The sequence below is a fragment of the Pelodiscus sinensis genome, chromosome 1 (assembly GCF_049634645.1).
Source record: "Pelodiscus sinensis isolate JC-2024 chromosome 1, ASM4963464v1, whole genome shotgun sequence".
In the NCBI taxonomy this organism is placed as follows: Eukaryota; Metazoa; Chordata; order Testudines; family Trionychidae; genus Pelodiscus; species Pelodiscus sinensis.
The window spans coordinates 312,242,190-312,259,697 of NC_134711.1; the positions used below are offsets into that span (position 1 = coordinate 312,242,190).

The following is a 17,508-nucleotide window of genomic DNA, read 5'->3' on the forward strand; positions in this document are numbered from 1 at the left end:
CTAGATTAGTAATTCCTATTGACACATTTCCTTTTCCTATTTTGTCTATACTCTTCTTTGCTATGCTGTGATGCATCTGATATATTTTTCTGCATCAAGCCCACACCTTATGTCTATATTCAGCTCCCTTCTCACTAACTTCAGTGTCTTTCTGCCTACAGTTCCAGGAAGCCATCTTATTTTTCACCTTCAAACCCTCCCTTTCCAATTGCACAGCTGCCACTATTCATTTCTCACCTCTCCAAGATAGCCTCTTGCATATATTTGACTTCCTTCTGCTGCTGCTTAATTTTCCAATTATCCATTTCATTTAATGGGCAAAGACATTTTAGGGTGTCATTTATTTGAAAGGTCTCATTAGAAACTATGCACAGGTGCAATATCACCAATTATCCAAGTAGCTAATCAGGATGTGGGTTTGGGATTTTACTGCCAACAACCGTATGCTAATAGTTAAATCTCAAGTGGATGCTGTGATGTGATGCTGGAAGATAATAAAGTGATAGGTAACAGCCAGCATGGTTTTGTAAAGAACAAATCATGTCAAACCAATCTGAAAGCTTTCTTTGATAAGATAACAACTCTTGTGAATAAGGGAGAAGCAGTGGACATGGTATACCTAGACTTTAGTAAAGCTTTTGATACAGTCTTGCATAACCTTATCAATAAACAAGGGAAATACAACCTAGATAGGGCTACTGTAACATGGGAGCCTAGCCAGCTGGATAACCATTCTTAGAAAGTAGTTATTAATGGCTCACAGAGTTCTGAAGGGGGCTGTTTTTGGGCTGGTTCTGTTAATAAATGATTTAGATCAGTGTTCCCCAATGTGGTGCCTGCGGGCGCCATTTCTGTGCTCTCGCCGAGTGATCGCGGCCAGCCCTGCCCCTGCCCCCAGGCGTGCGGCACAGGGGCGGTGCCAGCCCTGGGCACGCAGCACATAGGCGGCTCCGCCCCCAGGCATGCGGCGTATGAGCGTCCCCACCCCTGGGAATGTGTCACAGGAGTGGTGCCGGACCCAGGTGCGCAGTGTATGGGCAGCTCCACTCTTGGACGTGCAGCCCAGGAGTGGCGCTGGCCCCCGGAGTGCGGCGCATGGGTGGCTCTGGCACTGGGCACGTGGCGTATGGGTGGCCCCACCCCCTGTGGGTGGCCCCACCCCCGGGCACCCGGCAGCCCCAAAAGGTTGGGGACCACTGATTTAGATGATGGCATAGAACATATGATTATTAAGTTTACAGATGATACCAAGATGGGAGTGGTTGTAAGTGCTTTGGAGGATAGAGTCAAAATTCAAAATGATCTGGACAAACTAGAGAAATGATCTGAAGTAAATAGGATGACGATTAATAGGGACAAATGCAACATACTCCACTTAGGAAGGAATAATCAGTTTCACACATACAGAATGGGAAATGATTGTCTAGGAAGGAGTACTACTGAAAGGGATTTAGGGGTCATAGTGGACGACAAGTTAAACATGAGTCAACAGTGTGATACTGTTCCAAAAAAAGCAAACATGATTCTGGAATGCATTAACAGGAGTGGTGTGAGCAAGACACGAGAAGTCAGTCTTCCGCTCTGCTCTGTGCTGATTAGGCCTCAATTGGAGTATTGTGTCTAGTTCTTGGCACCACATTTCAAGAAAGAGGTGGAGAAATTGGAGAAGGTCCAGAGAAGAGTAACAAAAATGAGTAAAGGCCTAGAAAACATGAGCTATGAGGACTGAAAGAACTGGACTTGTTTAGTTTGGAAAGGAGAAGACTGAGAGGGGACATGATAGTGGTTTTCAAGTATCTAAAAGGGTGTCACAAGGAAGAAGTGGGAAAATTGTTCTCCTTGGCCTCTGATGATAGGATAAGAAGCAATGGGCTTAAATTCCATCAAGAGAGGTTTAGGTTGCACATTAGGAAAAAGTCAGGGTGGTTAAACACTGGAATAAATTACCTAAGGGGGTTGTGGAATCTCCATCACTGGAGATATTTAAAAGCAGGTTAGACAGACACTTGTCAGGGATGATCTAGACAGTGCTTGGTCCTGCTGTGAGGGCAGGGGCCTGGACTTGATGATCTCTCGAGGTCCCTTCCAGTTCTACTATTCTATTATTCTATTATAATGTCCCTATAGCCTGTGATGCACAGTTAGCTATTGAGCTCTTTCAGTTTCTTGGTATGTTTGTGCTAATGATGACCCAGATAATAATGTTGTACTGGAGCAGACACATGGCATATCTAACACTTTACAGTCAGCCATGATCCTACAGCTCGGGGATTGCCAAAGATGCTATGTAAAATGTCAGAGGTAGGTGGGCCTTAATGTCTTAATCTGATTATTCCATAATGTCACTATTCTATAATCTGTAGTGCCTTTAGTCTACAATGCTTAATCCATCACTGATAATTGTACAGATAATATGGATATCACAACCGTATCTATCCAGACTTTCTAATCTTTCTAATTTTTCCTTTAAGGTAAATAATTACAGTTTAGAAGAAGTAACTCATGAAGAAGCAGTAGCGATTTTGAAGAATACATCAGATGTAGTTTATCTAAAAGTTGGAAAGCCCACCACCATTTACATGACTGACCCTTATGGCCCACCAGATATTACTCACTGTAAGTGACTCATTGAATGTCATTTTATATGTGATATTGTGTTTTAAGAGCTTATTTTGACTTTTCAAATCCAGACAAATCTCTCTACATCATTGAAGCTTATATAAGGGCTTGGGAGGCTGAAAAATTGGATTGCTAGGGTATGTCTACACTGGGGAGTTATTTCGAAATAACAAGGTGAGCATCCACACTACCCAGCCTGTTATTTTGAAACAATGGGCTTGTTATATTGAAATAATAACTCCTGCTTGTGACAAGAGTAAGCTTATTTCAAAATAGTTATTTCAGGAGTTATTTCAAAATAACCTGGTAGCGTAGACATAGCCTTAGTTAAATATATTAGGGTATGTCTACACTTGCACCCTATTTCGAAATAGGGATGCAAATTAAGACATTTGAAATTACAAATGAAAGCTGGGATTTAAATATCCCGTGCTTCATTTGCATATTTGCGTTATGGCGGTATTTCAAAATAGCGCTATTTCGAAATAAAACGCACTGTGTAGACGCATTATTTCGAGAGAATCTTTCGAAAATCCTTCCTCATAAAATGAGGCTTACAAGTTATTTCGAGAGAAGGATTTTCTCTTGAAATAATGTGTCTACACAGTGCATTTTATTTAGAAATAGCGCTATTTCAAAATAGTGCCATAACGTGAATATGCAAATGAAGCATGGGTTATTTAAATCCTGGCTTCATTTGCAATTTCGAATGTTTTCATTTGCATCCCTATTTCAAAATAGGATGCAAGTGTAGACATACCCTTACTGTCATCATGTGCTCAATATAGTATTGTTAGCTGGGCTTGTGCTGCAAAACATAACTAGATAACCATGACAGCAAACTTATTCCAACATCCTATTGTTGAACATTAAGCACTGTATCTCTTGTAACAATTAAGGTGAAATAATTTTTGTGGCAATACATTATCTTCAGAGCTCCTAGATTAGCAGATGTGAAAAGTGTAGACTTCAGTGTACAGGACAGACGCAACACAGGCAGCCAAAGATCTGACTATGTGCCAAGCAAAAAAACCTGAGGAAAACGACATGGTCTTTGCATGAAACAGGCTTATAATTTACACAATATTTGCTTACAGCATAAAATGATTCCTTGTTTGCTTACAGCATAAAATGATTCCATTCTAATGCCATCCCTGTTCCTACTCCATCTGCTCCCTCATTTATATCCATCCTCTGCTTCTCCATCTAACAAACAGTGCAGCGGTGCTTCCCCTTGCATCCTGTGCTTCCTTTCCTAATGTGCATGTAGTTCTCCTCTCCCCAGCACCTCAGCCTTTGGGATGGCACCTTGTCAGTGTCCTTTCTCCCAGCAGGCAAAACTCGTCTGTGCCACTGTTGTACATCTTGTTGACGTGCTGCTGATTTCCTCCTTTTGCCAATTAGTCAAGAAATGCTGCCTGCTTTAAGTCTTAAGTGAAGTAGTACATACTGTTCAGCAAGAAGAGAGTTGCTTAATCAATAGAGTACTGGAGTATGACTTAGGAGACTCAGTTTTCATTCCCAGCTGTGCTGCTGACCTGCTGGGTGACCTTAGGCATTTCACAGCACTGTACTGAGCCTCAGTTTCCCCTTCTGTAAATTAGGGATAATGATACTGACCTCCTTTGTAAAAATGCTTTTGACGGGTACTGATGAAAAAGTGCTATCTAAAAGCTAGACATTATTATTAATTATCAGCAATTTCAGATGGGCAAAAAGGCTGACAAGACTTTAGTAATTGGTGGATGTATACAAGTTTATTTGTCCTTTCATGAGACCTATATTCTCATAATGTCTTTTAGCAAGGAGTGGCCTTTCCCTATAGAAACGTTTGGTCTTTAAAATATTTAACATTATAGCATTTAATGAATGGATTAAACTTTCTAGTAATAATTTCAAACATATCTGTTTCAAAAGGAAATTAATCATAAGTTCATGCAAAAGCATGTCTGGTTTTCCTGGTTGTTATTTTCTTTCCTCTAATTACACAGACTAGGGATTTGGTTACAGTCATTATTACATATTTCTAGGCACCACCATTATACTGAGACCCTCCCAAAAATACAATCAAACAGCATTGTCCTATCTTTGTTAATCATTAGCATATATCATAGCTATATTAGCTTTCACTCTTCTTAACTCCGTTTACTGGGATCTAAATTATGATGCAGTCTAATTTGGCACTGTAAATTCAGGCTAGTGGGATTTGGGAATCTGATATTTCTAGAATCCTTGGAATAATCTGTGCCCTAATGTATAATATTCAGAAATCTACATTGTTTTCCCCTGATTTTTTTCTCTAAACTGGTGTTTTTTTACATTGCTGCTGGCACTCTAAAAATGATGTTATAAGGCAAGAGTGGGCAGCCCACGGTGCACATGTAGCCAGTGTAATCTGATTGCAGGGCCATGAGATATTTTGATGTTGACTGTCTGCAGGCACTACTCTCTGCAGCTCCCATTGGTCATGATTCTCCATTCTGCAGGCAAAATGGCTGTAGGGACATGCTGGCTGCCACTTCCCAGAGCTCCTGTTGTCCAGGAACAGAGAACCGTGACCACTGGGAGATGTGGGGATGGTGCCTGCAGATGGTCGATATCAGCAAAATGTCTCACAGCCCACAATCAGGTTTCCCTGAAAGGCTGCCTGTGGGCTTCAAGCTACCCACCACTGGTATAAGGCTTAATGCCCTTTTCAATTTAATTATTTCCTACAACTACTTACATTCCATTTTGCATTCATGAAATGCCTCCCTGCTTTCTGTCTCCCAGGCTATCCCCTTCTCATCCAAATCCCTCCTGAAGAACCTCTCATTTCTTAATCTTCATACAAAGTGAGTGGTAAGCAAAATCATAGCCATTCATTCCTTCACTGCCTTGTTTAGATCTTACACTCTTTCAGGCAGGAACCATCTGTTTTGCATATTGTACAGCACCGAACACTTTATTGGCACTTAAATGAAAACAGTACCAGAACAACCAAATGAAATGTGAATGTCACTAACAACAATTGCTTATTTTAACCATCAGCTTATTCTCCACCAATGGAAAATCATATACTTTCTTCTGGCAACAATGGCACTTTAGAGTACAAGGCATCTTTGGCCCCTATCTCACCAGGAAGATATTCGCCTATTCCAAAGCACATGCTTGTAGAGGACGACTATACCAGGTCAGATATCTTTCCTTATGTATTGCCTTTGGTAATGACTACAGTGAGAATTAACAAGGGGGAAGGAACACAAGCTTAAAATAAAGAATGGGTTCAAGACTATAAGTTAGATGTATTGAGGAACTAGGCAAAACAATCTTGGAACCACTAACAGTTATGTTTGGGAATTCATGGAGGACAGGTGAATTCCCAGAGGACTGAAGCAGGACAAACATGGTCTGTGTATTTAAAAATGGGAACGATAGATCAGTCAGCCTAACTCTGATACCCAGAAAGATACTGGAACAAGTTACTAAACAATCAATTTCTAATTATGTAGAGATTGTTATAAAGAGGATGGTGATTGATTATTGTCGATGTCCACTGAAGAAAAGACAAGAAGTAATCACCATAATTTTCTTCAAAGAAGATTTAGGTAGAGATCAAGAAAAGTTTTCTAACTATAAGAAAAGTTACACACAGGAATAGTCTTTGAAGGAATGCTATGGAATCTCCCCTTTTGGAGGTTTTTAAGATCAGATTAGACAAACACTTGTAATGGATGGTCTAGGTTTACTTAGACTAGCCTCCACACAAGGGGCTAGATGACCTTGCAAGGTCCCTTCCAGCTCTACCATTTGATGTTTCTGTGGTTAATAACAACAGTGGTGTATTTGGTGCAATAAATTGACTGAACTTATTATATGGAAATGAGACAATAAAGCTGTAACTGTTTAGTTGGTTTTGAAGTGGATAGGGAGGGTGGGAAATGCTTTCTTTACATCCTGTATGTTAGCTAAAGCGATGAGGAGTCCTGTGGCACCTTATATACTAACAGATTTATTGGAGCATAAGCTTTCGTGGGCAAAGACCCACTTCATCAGATGCATGTAGTGGAAATTCCGGAGACAGGTATAAATATACAGGCATAAGAAAAGAGAGCCAATTAAGAGTAAGGCTAGAGATAACGAGGTCAATTCAGTCAGGGAGGATGAGGCCCACTTCTAGCAGCTGGTGTGGGCCTCATTGTAACATCAGCTGCTAGAAGTGGGTCTCATCCTCCCTGACTGAATTGACCTCGTTATCTCTAGCCTTACTCTTGATTGGTACTCTTTTCTTATGCCTGTATATTTATACCTGCCTCTGGAATTTCCACAACATGTATCTGAGGAAGTGGGTCTTTGCCCACGAAAGCTTATGCTCCAATAAATCTCTTCGTCTGAATCTGCAAAAACGACAAGGAGTCCCGTGGCACTTTGTAGACTAACACGGCTACCCCTCTGATACTATGTTAGCTAAGTGTTGCTGACGAGACAATTTATTTCATTGTTATTGAAGGGTGGTTAGAATATTGGTCAACCTGTTATAATAATAGGAGAGAATGAACATTGTACTTCTTTCCTCCAATATTCTTCTATTTTCATAGTTTCATAGCATTTCAGGCTAGCTGGGACAATTATGGCTGACTTGCATAGCACAGGATAATAACCTCAATCCAGTAATTCCTGTATCAAGCCCCTAACTTCAGTTTGCTTTCAGTGTGTGTTTGCTCTTATGCATCTCTAAGGTCCTATAAGATACACGACTTGTTTATGACATGTGGATTCAGAGAGCTTCATGACATTTGTGACAGGCTGCCCCCTCTGAGATGCCAGCAGATGTGCTCAGATCCCTCTGAGCCTGTCTGTTATGCCACCTTTGGCACCCTTTCTGCCTCTCTTGCTGATACATGCTATTAAGCCTCCTCCAGATCATATACAGGCAAGACCACAACTGCAGAACAATACAGGCACTGAGGCCAGGTCTAGACTACAAGGTTTTGTTGGAAAAAGCTATGCAAAATACGCTCCACATTTTGCGTAGCATTTTCTGATTCTTTTGTTGGTCCATTTAGACTGTGTCAAATGTCAGAAAAAGTGCTTTCAGAAGCCCCCTTCTTCCTCATGGAAGGAGGAATACAGGGGCTTCTGAAAGAGCGCATTTGCACTTCCGCAAAAAAAAAAGCAAAAATGCAAACATGTTCCCTGAGCCCCACAGTGTAGACATAGCCGGAGATCAGCTTTGGGAAGACACAGTTCATGGGATTTGCCTCTGCACTCAGGTATCTACCTCCCATGAAGAGTAGACCCAAAGTTATATGTTATTCACCCCCTTCCTCAATGTGGAGGAAGGTATACACAACTTCTTGACCTCCCCAGTTAGAAATTACATAAACTGGGTTATATTATAAGCAAGAAATACGTTTCTAAGCAAAAAATATTGAATTTTAAGTGGCAAAGAGGTAACAAACAGAACAAAGCAGATTACCAAGCAAATGGAATGAAGTACACAAATTAAGCTTGATTCACTAAAGAAATTGGTCGCAACTAGTAATTTGTCACCCTAAACATTGTTTTAGGTAGATTCCTTCACAGGCCAGATATCTTTCCAGCCTGAGGGTCACAGTTATTTCCCCCTTCCAGTCCTTGTTTCCAGGTGTTTTTAGCATCTCTCTGCGTGGGAAGGAAATGAACTGAATCTTAGGGTATGTCTAGACTACAGGGTTTTGTCGACAGAAGTTTTGTCGACAGATACTGTCGACAAAGCTTCTGTCGACAAAGAGCGTCTACACTACATTCAGTTCTGTCAACAAAGCAAGCTGCTTTGTCGACATGGCAGTGTAGACGCAAGAACAGTTTACATGCAATAACACCTTCTGTCGACAGAACTCTGTCGACAGAAGGCGTTATGCCTCGTAAAATGAGGTTTACCAGCGTCGACAAAACTGCTGAGTTCTGTCGACATTATGTCGACAGAACTCAGCAGTAGTGTAGACGCAGGTATAGTTTTGTCGACAAAAGTCCACTTTTGTCGACAAAACTCTGTCGACAGAAGGCGTTATGCCTCGTAAAATGAGGTTTACCAGCGTCGACAAAACTGCTGAGTTCTGTCGACATTATGTCGACAGAACTCAGCAGTAGTGTAGACGCAGGTATAGTTTTGTCGACAAAAGTCCACTTTTGTCGACAAAACTCTGTAGTCTAGACATACCCTTATATAGGATTTTCTCCCTCATGTTATATAGGATTTCTATAAGGCAGAATCCTTTGATTCTTCCAAACCCCCCCCCCCCAGTGGAAAAATTGAGCAGTTCAAAATGTAGTTTAGCATCAGATCAGGTCACCCAACTGTAGTATCATAGCATCCATGGTCGGTGGCAATGTGGCGTAGCTGAAGGAAGGCCAAACTTTTTCACGGGCCATTGTCCTCACTGATGACCATCAGCCCTGTCTAGCTTTTCCATTGCTGTACCTGAAGTGTGTGCAGTGGGCATCACTCAAAGTAGCATAGCTGAAATATGGATGCATTAGCAAATTGGATAATCATATTCAATAAATCAGAACCTTTCCAGTGATACCTTACACGGGTTATCTTGAAAAAAGCGTATCTTAGTTATGCCATATTTATACCACAAACAAATTTTCATAAAGAATATTGAGTTTAATTTCACAGCATTTTTTTTAAACAAAGGGTTAAAGTGTGGGAGAAACACACCTCCTCTCCCTAGCTTAGGTAAATCAACAGCCTTCTGCTGCTCTAAATTTTCCTTGGTTGAGTGAGGACTCACCTGCCTCTTTCAGTGAACTATAGAAGATTCACCAAGGATGAATTTAAATCAATGAATTGTTTTGTTACAGAAGTTTCTTCCATCCAATTAGATTTTTAATGCACAGCTAAATCACAGATTTAATCAATTTTTGTATCAAAACTTTCTATGGATCAATACTATTTTCATAATTCTAAGCTACCTGTGATATTTTAACAAGGAATCGTGTATAACCTAGTTCTTGGTAATTCAACATATGGGGCCAAATTCCGCCCTGGTGTACAACATTTCTTCCAGCATCATTGTGCGAGGGGAGTAAGGATGTAAGTGACTAGTCAACCTGATAAGCATAGGCTTATTGTGACTAGTGCAGCCAGGATAGGGAGCGTCCCACCTCCCCCTTGTCGACTAATTGAGTAGTTGATAGAAATTCCATCATCTGTTTGATGATCTGATTAATCAAAATTTAACATCTCTAGTGGGGAGGGAAGCTACAATAGGAGGGCATTGAGTAATGTAAAGAATCCACAGAAAGAGCAAGTAATGTGTTACGGAACCCAGGGAGCCACAGAAGGGTGCAAGGAAGGAATTAGGAAAGGAAAGGAAAGACACAGTGTGAGTGAGGAAGCATTTAAACAATTGAAGGTATAAAGAGGAAAAGAAAGGATTTTGAGAATGCCCCATGTTTTTCTTCATTCCATTTGACCAGAAGGTTACTCCCCATCCCATTGCATGCATATCTATCTATAGTGATCTGCTCAAATATCGCCACCAAGCTTGATAACTGTGATACACTCTGGGAAAAGAGGCTGGAGTGAAGTGTTCATAGCAACTTGTATTTTGTATTATTTGGCAAATGCAACAACTGGTACAAAACACGGCAGTTTGTCTGCCTAGCAGGAAAGGTTGCCATGTCTGAGCACCCCAGTTTTGCTCTCTCTGTTCTGGATCCCCAGTGAATAGGGTTCAGTTTAAATGTGGCCCCGAAGCCCTGTTTGATATTGGCAGTAGCAATCTGAGAAATTGGCTCTCTGCCGCAACAGTGAACTATGACACACATATTTCATTGGAAGCCTAAAACTGTCATCCAGTAGGGAGAGTCTCGTGAATGTGATAGAATCAATTACTGGTAATCAAGCAATTACTTTTACCTGCTAGAAGGGAAGAGGGTAATTTTGCCTTTTTTAGGATAATGGTAAGCACTCGGATGCTACTGTGATGGTCAAGAGTATGTGAACTTGAAGACTGTTGTTCACTGCTCATAAGTAGTGCTGGTCTGGAATTTTCATAATGAAAGTCTTTCATCAGCAAATGTTGATTCACAGAAATCGATTTTTTTTCACATATGTACTAATTTCAGCTGTTTCCTCAGATCCATGATAGGATTATATCACCTGTTCAATTCATGTCATGCCCTTTGGGACTATTACAGACTCATTGTTTCACATATTTACCAAAAATGCCACCAAGCTGTATTATGTGAACAAATCATAGAATCATAGAATAATAGGACTAGAAGGGATCTCAAGAGGTCATCGAGTCCAGCCCCCAGCCCTCAAGGCAGGACCAAGCTCCACCTACACCATCCCTGACAGATGTCTATCTAACCTGTTCTTAAATATCTCCAGAGAGGGAGATTCCACCACCTCCCTTGGCAATTTATTCCAATATTTGACCACCCTGACAGTTAGGAATTTTTTCCTAATGTCCAATCTAAACCTCCCCTGCTGCACTTTAAGCCCATTACTCCTTGTCCTGTCCTCAGAAACCAAGAGGAACAAATTTTCTCCTTCCTCCTTGTGACACCCTTTTAGATATTTGAAAACCGCTATCATGTCCCCCCTTAATCTTCTTTTTTCCAAACTAAACAAGCCCAGTTTATGATGCCTGGCTTCATAGGTCATGTTCTCTAGACCTTTAATCATTCTTGTCGCTCTTCTCTGTACCCTTTCCAATTTCTCCACATCTTTCTTGAAATGTGGCGCCCAGAACTGGACACAGTACTCCAGCTGAGGCCTAACTAGTGCAGAGTAGAGCACAGTGCAGGTTGCTCTGAGGAGAATATTGCTCTGTTAGCCTTGCCTGGGTTCAGAATCCTTTTGTAGGCCACCTCAGCAAGTATTTTTCCCTGAGTTCTGAGTGGTCTGTGAAGACAAGTGTCCTCTGGATCACCTTCACATCACGGGCCATCCTGATAATCAGCTTGTTTGCTACAAGGCACATCAGGAAATGTCACCTGTTCTGCTCTTGAAGGGGGGCTCAGTCTAGTCTCCCTGCCCAATGTTTTCCACCTCGGCTGGCAGTCAGCTCTCCTATACACCTTTCCCTGATCCCTGTCATCCCCTCAGGTCAAAGTGTATCAGACCAAGCTCGTTTTGGCCCAGCAAGGCTGAGACAGTCCTTGCTTGCTGACTGTCTTACATTGTTAAGCCTCTCATACCATTTCCTCCCCACCCTAATTTACTCACTCAGAATGAAGGTGACATCTTGCATAATCTGTTCAGCTACTGGCATCTCTTTTTATGATTGTGGCATGGGTGAATGAGTAGGAAGAACAGTGTTTGGCAGCTGTCTAACAAGTCCTCCTTAACAGTAGAATACCCTCTACCAGGATGCCATGTTCAGCTAAATTGAAGCAATTTTCAGTGTGATCATTAACCTGCAGAGTCCCACCAATAATGGCCTCTTTCCAGGACATTTTGGAGTACCTGCTACACTTTCAGTCATTAGGATTTGTGTTTAGTTAATTAAAAGTGCATCTGGTGGTGATACCAGCATTTAATCCCCCTGTTCAGGGAAGATCAATACTCTCCAATGCCATGGTAGCAAGATTCTTAAAAGAATCTACATCCTCTAGTCCAAGAGCCAGTTCTCCTGTGGTACTCTAACTCAGTGCTAGGGGCTTTAACAGGACCTCTGATCAAGCCCCTGGCATATTGACCCTTCCTGCTTGAGTCAGAAAATGGCCTTCCTGGTAATAATAATATCTGCAAGAAGAGTGTGTGTGAGTTGCGTGTTTTCCAAAGACAGACTGTATCTAATTTTTTGTCTAAAGAGATTTCTCAGCCTAATTTGAATGAGGTGGCATGTTTACCTATGTTGTTGGGGTTTTTTTTGAGCTGCTATCATCTCCTGAAGAGCAGTGTCTCCAGACGTTAGATATCATGTGGAGCTTAGTTGTTTATCTGGATAGGACAAAGACTTTTCATGCTTTGCCTCATTTGTTTATGTAACATGATGGATGGGTCAAGTGGTCTCTTCGCTACAGATTATCTCGAAATGGGTAACATCTGCATTGAGACTGCATATAAACCAGCTTTTGGGCTAAACCCCTCAATGAGAGAGAGCCAATTCAATGAGGATGCAAGCAAAATCCATAATATTCCTCAGTCACTTTCACACATTAGACATGTTGGAGGGCTGCTCTGTAGCTGTAGGTTCATATGTTCATGAACCATTACACCATAACCACATCCTCCACGGAAGATGCTAACTTTGGTAGAGCAGTCCTGCAAGCCTTATTTAGGTAGATTCCGAACCACAACTTTAGGGTGGTTACTCCTTGAGAATAGAATACACAGCTGAATCTACTTAAAGAGGATGAAATAGTTACTTACTATAATTGTTGTTTTTCGAGATGTGATGCAGACATGTATTCCATGTCCTATTCTCCGTACCCTCTGCATCAGACTTGTTTCTGTGTGTTCTGTGAGAAGGAACTGAGAGAGGGTCAGGCAGCACTGTCTCTTAGGGTATGTCTAGACCACATGACTCCATCGACGGAGCCATGTAACCTAGTTTACACGGCATAGGCAAAGAAGCAGGGATTTAAATAATCCCCGCTTCATTAAAATAAACATGGCTGCCGCGCTGTGCCGACGATCAGCTGATCCAGCACAGTGCGGCAGTCTAGACGTGGATCTGTCGGCTGGGGAAGCCTTTGCCAACTGATCCTGTAAGTCTTGTTTCACGAGCCATAAGGGATCAGTCGGCAAAGGCTTCCCCAGATGACAGATCTTCGTCTAGACTTCCGTGCTGTGCTGGATCAGCTGATCGTCAGCACAGCGCAGCAGCCATGTTTATTTTAATGAAGCGGGAATTATTTAAACCCCCGCTTCTTTGCCTATGCCAGGTAAACTAGTTTACATGGCTCCATCGACGGAGCTATGTAGTCTTGACATACCCATATAGTCAGAGGTGGGGCTATGGCCACAAGGCATGGGTACCGCCCCCTACAAGTATTGCTAGTCAAATTTCCCTTAGTCTGGTGCACTGAGTACGCACACACCTAAGTGGAATACATGTCTGCATCAAATCTTGAGGAACTTCAGGTACAATAAATAACTGTTTCTTTTCTTTCACTTTCTCATTGTCATAATATTTCTGTTGTATATTTAAATGGTTGAGCATTTAAAGTCATTTGATTTTTCTCCTTTTTTGGTGGAATGTGCCAAGTGTCACTGATGTATACTGTATTTTTGGACAACCAATAGTTTTTCTGTTGATGAAATGTGCATTAAATGGCATGACTGTTAAAACACTTAAATCAGAAAAGTTGTTGTACTTTTTTTCTTAATAAAAAATATGGCAACAAATTAGCTTAGCAGCAGTTCATGGTAAATAAAGGAAGAGCAAAGGTCATCTTGAGCTACCAGTGTAAGGATGTTGAATGTTTTCCTTTCGCTGTACTTTGTCTAGTTTTGTATGGTAACATGATCCAAAATGGCCCCAATTAAGGCACCATTTTATTTTACAGATATTCTCACTAGACACTAAATATTAAATAGAATCAGTAATGTTGACTTCTGTGTTCTCTTCCTGCATATTTTGTCCTTTATGATATAATTGTCATATTTTAGATTTTAATAAAGTAACACAGCTTCAGGCAAGTGGACTTTTTGACCAGAAGTAAATAAGACACATACCAGTAACTATAATTACCAATATAGTCTTCAGTATTCTGCAAAAATGTTGCTCTTTAAAAATACTCCTCTTAAGCTGAAAGAAAAGACACAATCTGGCCCTGGTTTTTTGTCATTAATTACGTTGAAGGAACTGTAAATCACTATGTACTCTCTAGCAGACATCTGCCTCCTTATTTTTAAAAAACTGAAAGTGCATTCTAATAAATTCTTTTGTTCTCAGATGTTCACTTTTCCTACCTTTAATAAAAGAGAGAGAGGCAGAGGAGTCTAGAAAAATGAAGAACTGTTGTGTTGTGTTTTACCTTCTTTTTAACCTCTGAAAACCAGTTTATTAAGCTGCTGTGCTGCAGTTAACGTAAAACTCACATTGACGCTTAGCTGTGGCTAGATATTAAAAATTCATGAAAAAAATCCATTAGAGTTATCTGTTTTGCTGTGAAATGCATGTTTGATTTCTTTGTGTGTGTAACTTTGTACGATAACATCTTTGTGAAGCAGAGAATGCTAGATGGCATGGGGGAGGGACTGTAGGCTTTGAAGGCTCCAGAAAATTTTTAGTTTTTATTGAGAGAGGCATTGCACAGTCATTTCTTGTTTACTTACATAAGCTGCATGCCATAATTTATCAGACTGTCTTGAAGAAACCGTTTTAATACTGTTTTAATGCTTGGATTTGTTTGTTCATAATTAATACATTATTACTAAATGTGTTGTATACAGTCTGTCATATAACCCTTTTCTGACAGTGTTGTGGTCTTTAGTAGAGCACAGAAATAAAGTAGGAAAAAAGACTTGTGGATTTCAGTAATGAGAATCTGCAATTGGTTCCTTGGGGACCTAGCCCATTTGACTTAGCCCATTTATTGACAACACCCTCTGCATTTTTAAAAGGATATGTGTTGCTGAAGGGAGTTAGCAATACTGCCTATTAACATTTCTGAAGAAGCAGAATCATGGGCTGTGTCTACACTGGGCCACTTATTCCGGAAAATCAGCCGCTTTTCCGCAATAAGCTGCGAGTTATCTACACTGGCCCTTGAATTTCCAGAAAAGCAACGGCGCTCTACTCTACAAAATCAGCCGCTATTCCGGAAAAACTATTCTGCTCCCGCTCGGGCATAAGTCCTTATTCCGGAACACTGTTCCGGAAAGGGCCAGTGTAGACAGCCCAGTAGTCTTTTCCGGAAAAAAGCCCCGATCGCGAAAATGGCGATCGGGGCTCTTTTCCGGAAAAGCACGTCTACATTGGCCACAGACGCTTTTCCGGAAAAAGGGCTTTTCCGGAAAAGTAGCCTGCCAATGTAGACGCTCCTTTTCCGGAAAAACTGAAAACGGAATAGTATTCCATTTTAAGCAGTTCCGGAAATTCATGCCAGTGTAGACACAGCCAAAATGTATATTTCCTAAGTGAATCTGATCAAGGTGTAATGTGGACAGTGTTTTCATGTAATCAATTATATAACATTTTTTACCCGAGCTTGCAATATGATGTATTAAAAATGCATAGAATTGAAACTGATATAGTTATAAAATTATGATGCATAATTATACTTTGAAGAACCAAGGTAAGACAATATGAAGCACTGCTTTGTCTGTCTAAAATGCAGCATATCAACCCTCCCAAATAAATGGGCAAACCATGAATCACTCTAAGTATAGGTAGGCTGGTAGCGATGCCTATTATTAAGGTTGCTTGACCATTATAAAACCAGATTATTATTTTCTTATAAATGAGTCACTGCTGGGACTGAAATTTTCCATGCCAGGTTTCCACCTCTTACTTTGTCTTTGAAAAGACTAGTGCTCCTTCACTTTGGACTACAAGGATGTGATATTTGGCAAGTGGGTGGCCTTTGGGTCAGGCCAGAAGGGATCAGGCTTGATGGATACTGGCAGAAGCTTGTGTTCTCTAAACATAGTCCCACACAGAGCTTAGAATAGAATCCATGATTCCTGAGCCTCAGTGCAGTGAAGAAGAAGAAGTAGGTTGGTTCCCATGAAAGCTCACGATACTATCTATATATTTTTAGTCTCAAACGTGTTATAGGACCATTGTTGTTTAAGTGTTTCTTCAGTTACAGACTAACATGGCTACCCCTCTGAGACTGGTAAAGTGTGTGTCCCCTTTCCTTCTACTTCTGGTCCACATAGAGGATGACAATTACTGTTGTTATCAGTTACTTGGTTAATGCAAGTGGCAGAGATTAGTGCAGTGGATCTACAGATTCCAACCCAACTAATGGGCCCATATGGGTGTTAATATGATTCCACGTGATAAAATTTCTGGGCTTTTTTTCAATTTTCTTTTGAAATACCTTGGAAAACACACACACACACACAAACTGTATGAAAAGAACTGTATTATTAAAACTGCCAAGAAGATAGGAAATGCCAGAATTAAGGTTGCCTTTGCAACTTTAATTCAGCCCCGTTGTGCTTGTGAATTTTAATAGTATATATTTTACTAAAAAATGACAGCTTATATTTCTTAACAGTGTCTTAGAAGTTAGTTCTTTAAATGAAGCATGAAGTTATTATATACCCATTTTACAAGATTTCATATGTTTGAACCTCAAGAATTATCTTTAAACTAGGAATTGTTTCTTTGCCATGGGACTTAGTTTCCGAAGCCAAATTATTTCAATTCATAATTGTTAAACATGAATTACTCTTTCTACTCAAATTAATATGGAAATTCAGTTATTTTCAAGGAATCAAACTGTAAGGCTACGTCTACACTGGCAGGTTCTTGCGGAAGAACAGCCGTTCTTCTGCAAAAACTTGTCGTCTGTCTATACTGCACAAGCCTTCTTCCAGAAGTAAATTTACAGAATAGCATTGTAAAACAGGGCTTCTTCTGGAAGAGTTGTTCCTCTCCCCATGAGAAATAAGCCCTCTTGCGCAAGAGCTCTTACACAAGAGGGCAGTGTAGACAGGCAACATGAATTTCTTGCGCAATAAGCCCCTCTGGTTAAAATGGCCATCAGAGCTTTCTTGCTGAAGAGAGCATCTACACTGCCGTGGATGCTCTTGTGCAAAAGCACAAAAGGGTTTTTCAGTGACTCATTTTTCTGTAGCTTCAGGGGGTAGCCAAGTTAGGGTATGTCTACACTACAGCGCTAATTCGAACTAACTTAGTTCGAATTAGTTAATTCGAACTAAGCTAATTCGAACTAACGCATCTAGAACTAAAAACTAGTTTGAATTAGCGTTTTGCTAATTCAAAC

The 17,508-nt window shown here is 40.7% G+C and overlaps 1 protein-coding gene across 27 annotated transcripts in view; it reads left to right on the plus strand.

Annotated features, from left to right (window-relative positions):
• Nucleotides 1-17,508, plus strand: part of DLG2 (discs large MAGUK scaffold protein 2) — a 1,555,116-nt gene that overhangs the window by 1,166,000 nt on the left and 371,608 nt on the right. For all 27 annotated transcript variants that reach the window (XM_075919432.1, XM_075919430.1, XM_075919421.1 and 24 more), the window contains 2 exons: nucleotides 2,472-2,616; nucleotides 5,650-5,791. In XM_075919432.1, coding sequence (XP_075775547.1) covers nucleotides 2,472-2,616; nucleotides 5,650-5,791 — 287 coding nt within the window. The remainder of the gene's footprint in view (nucleotides 1-2,471; nucleotides 2,617-5,649; nucleotides 5,792-17,508) is intronic.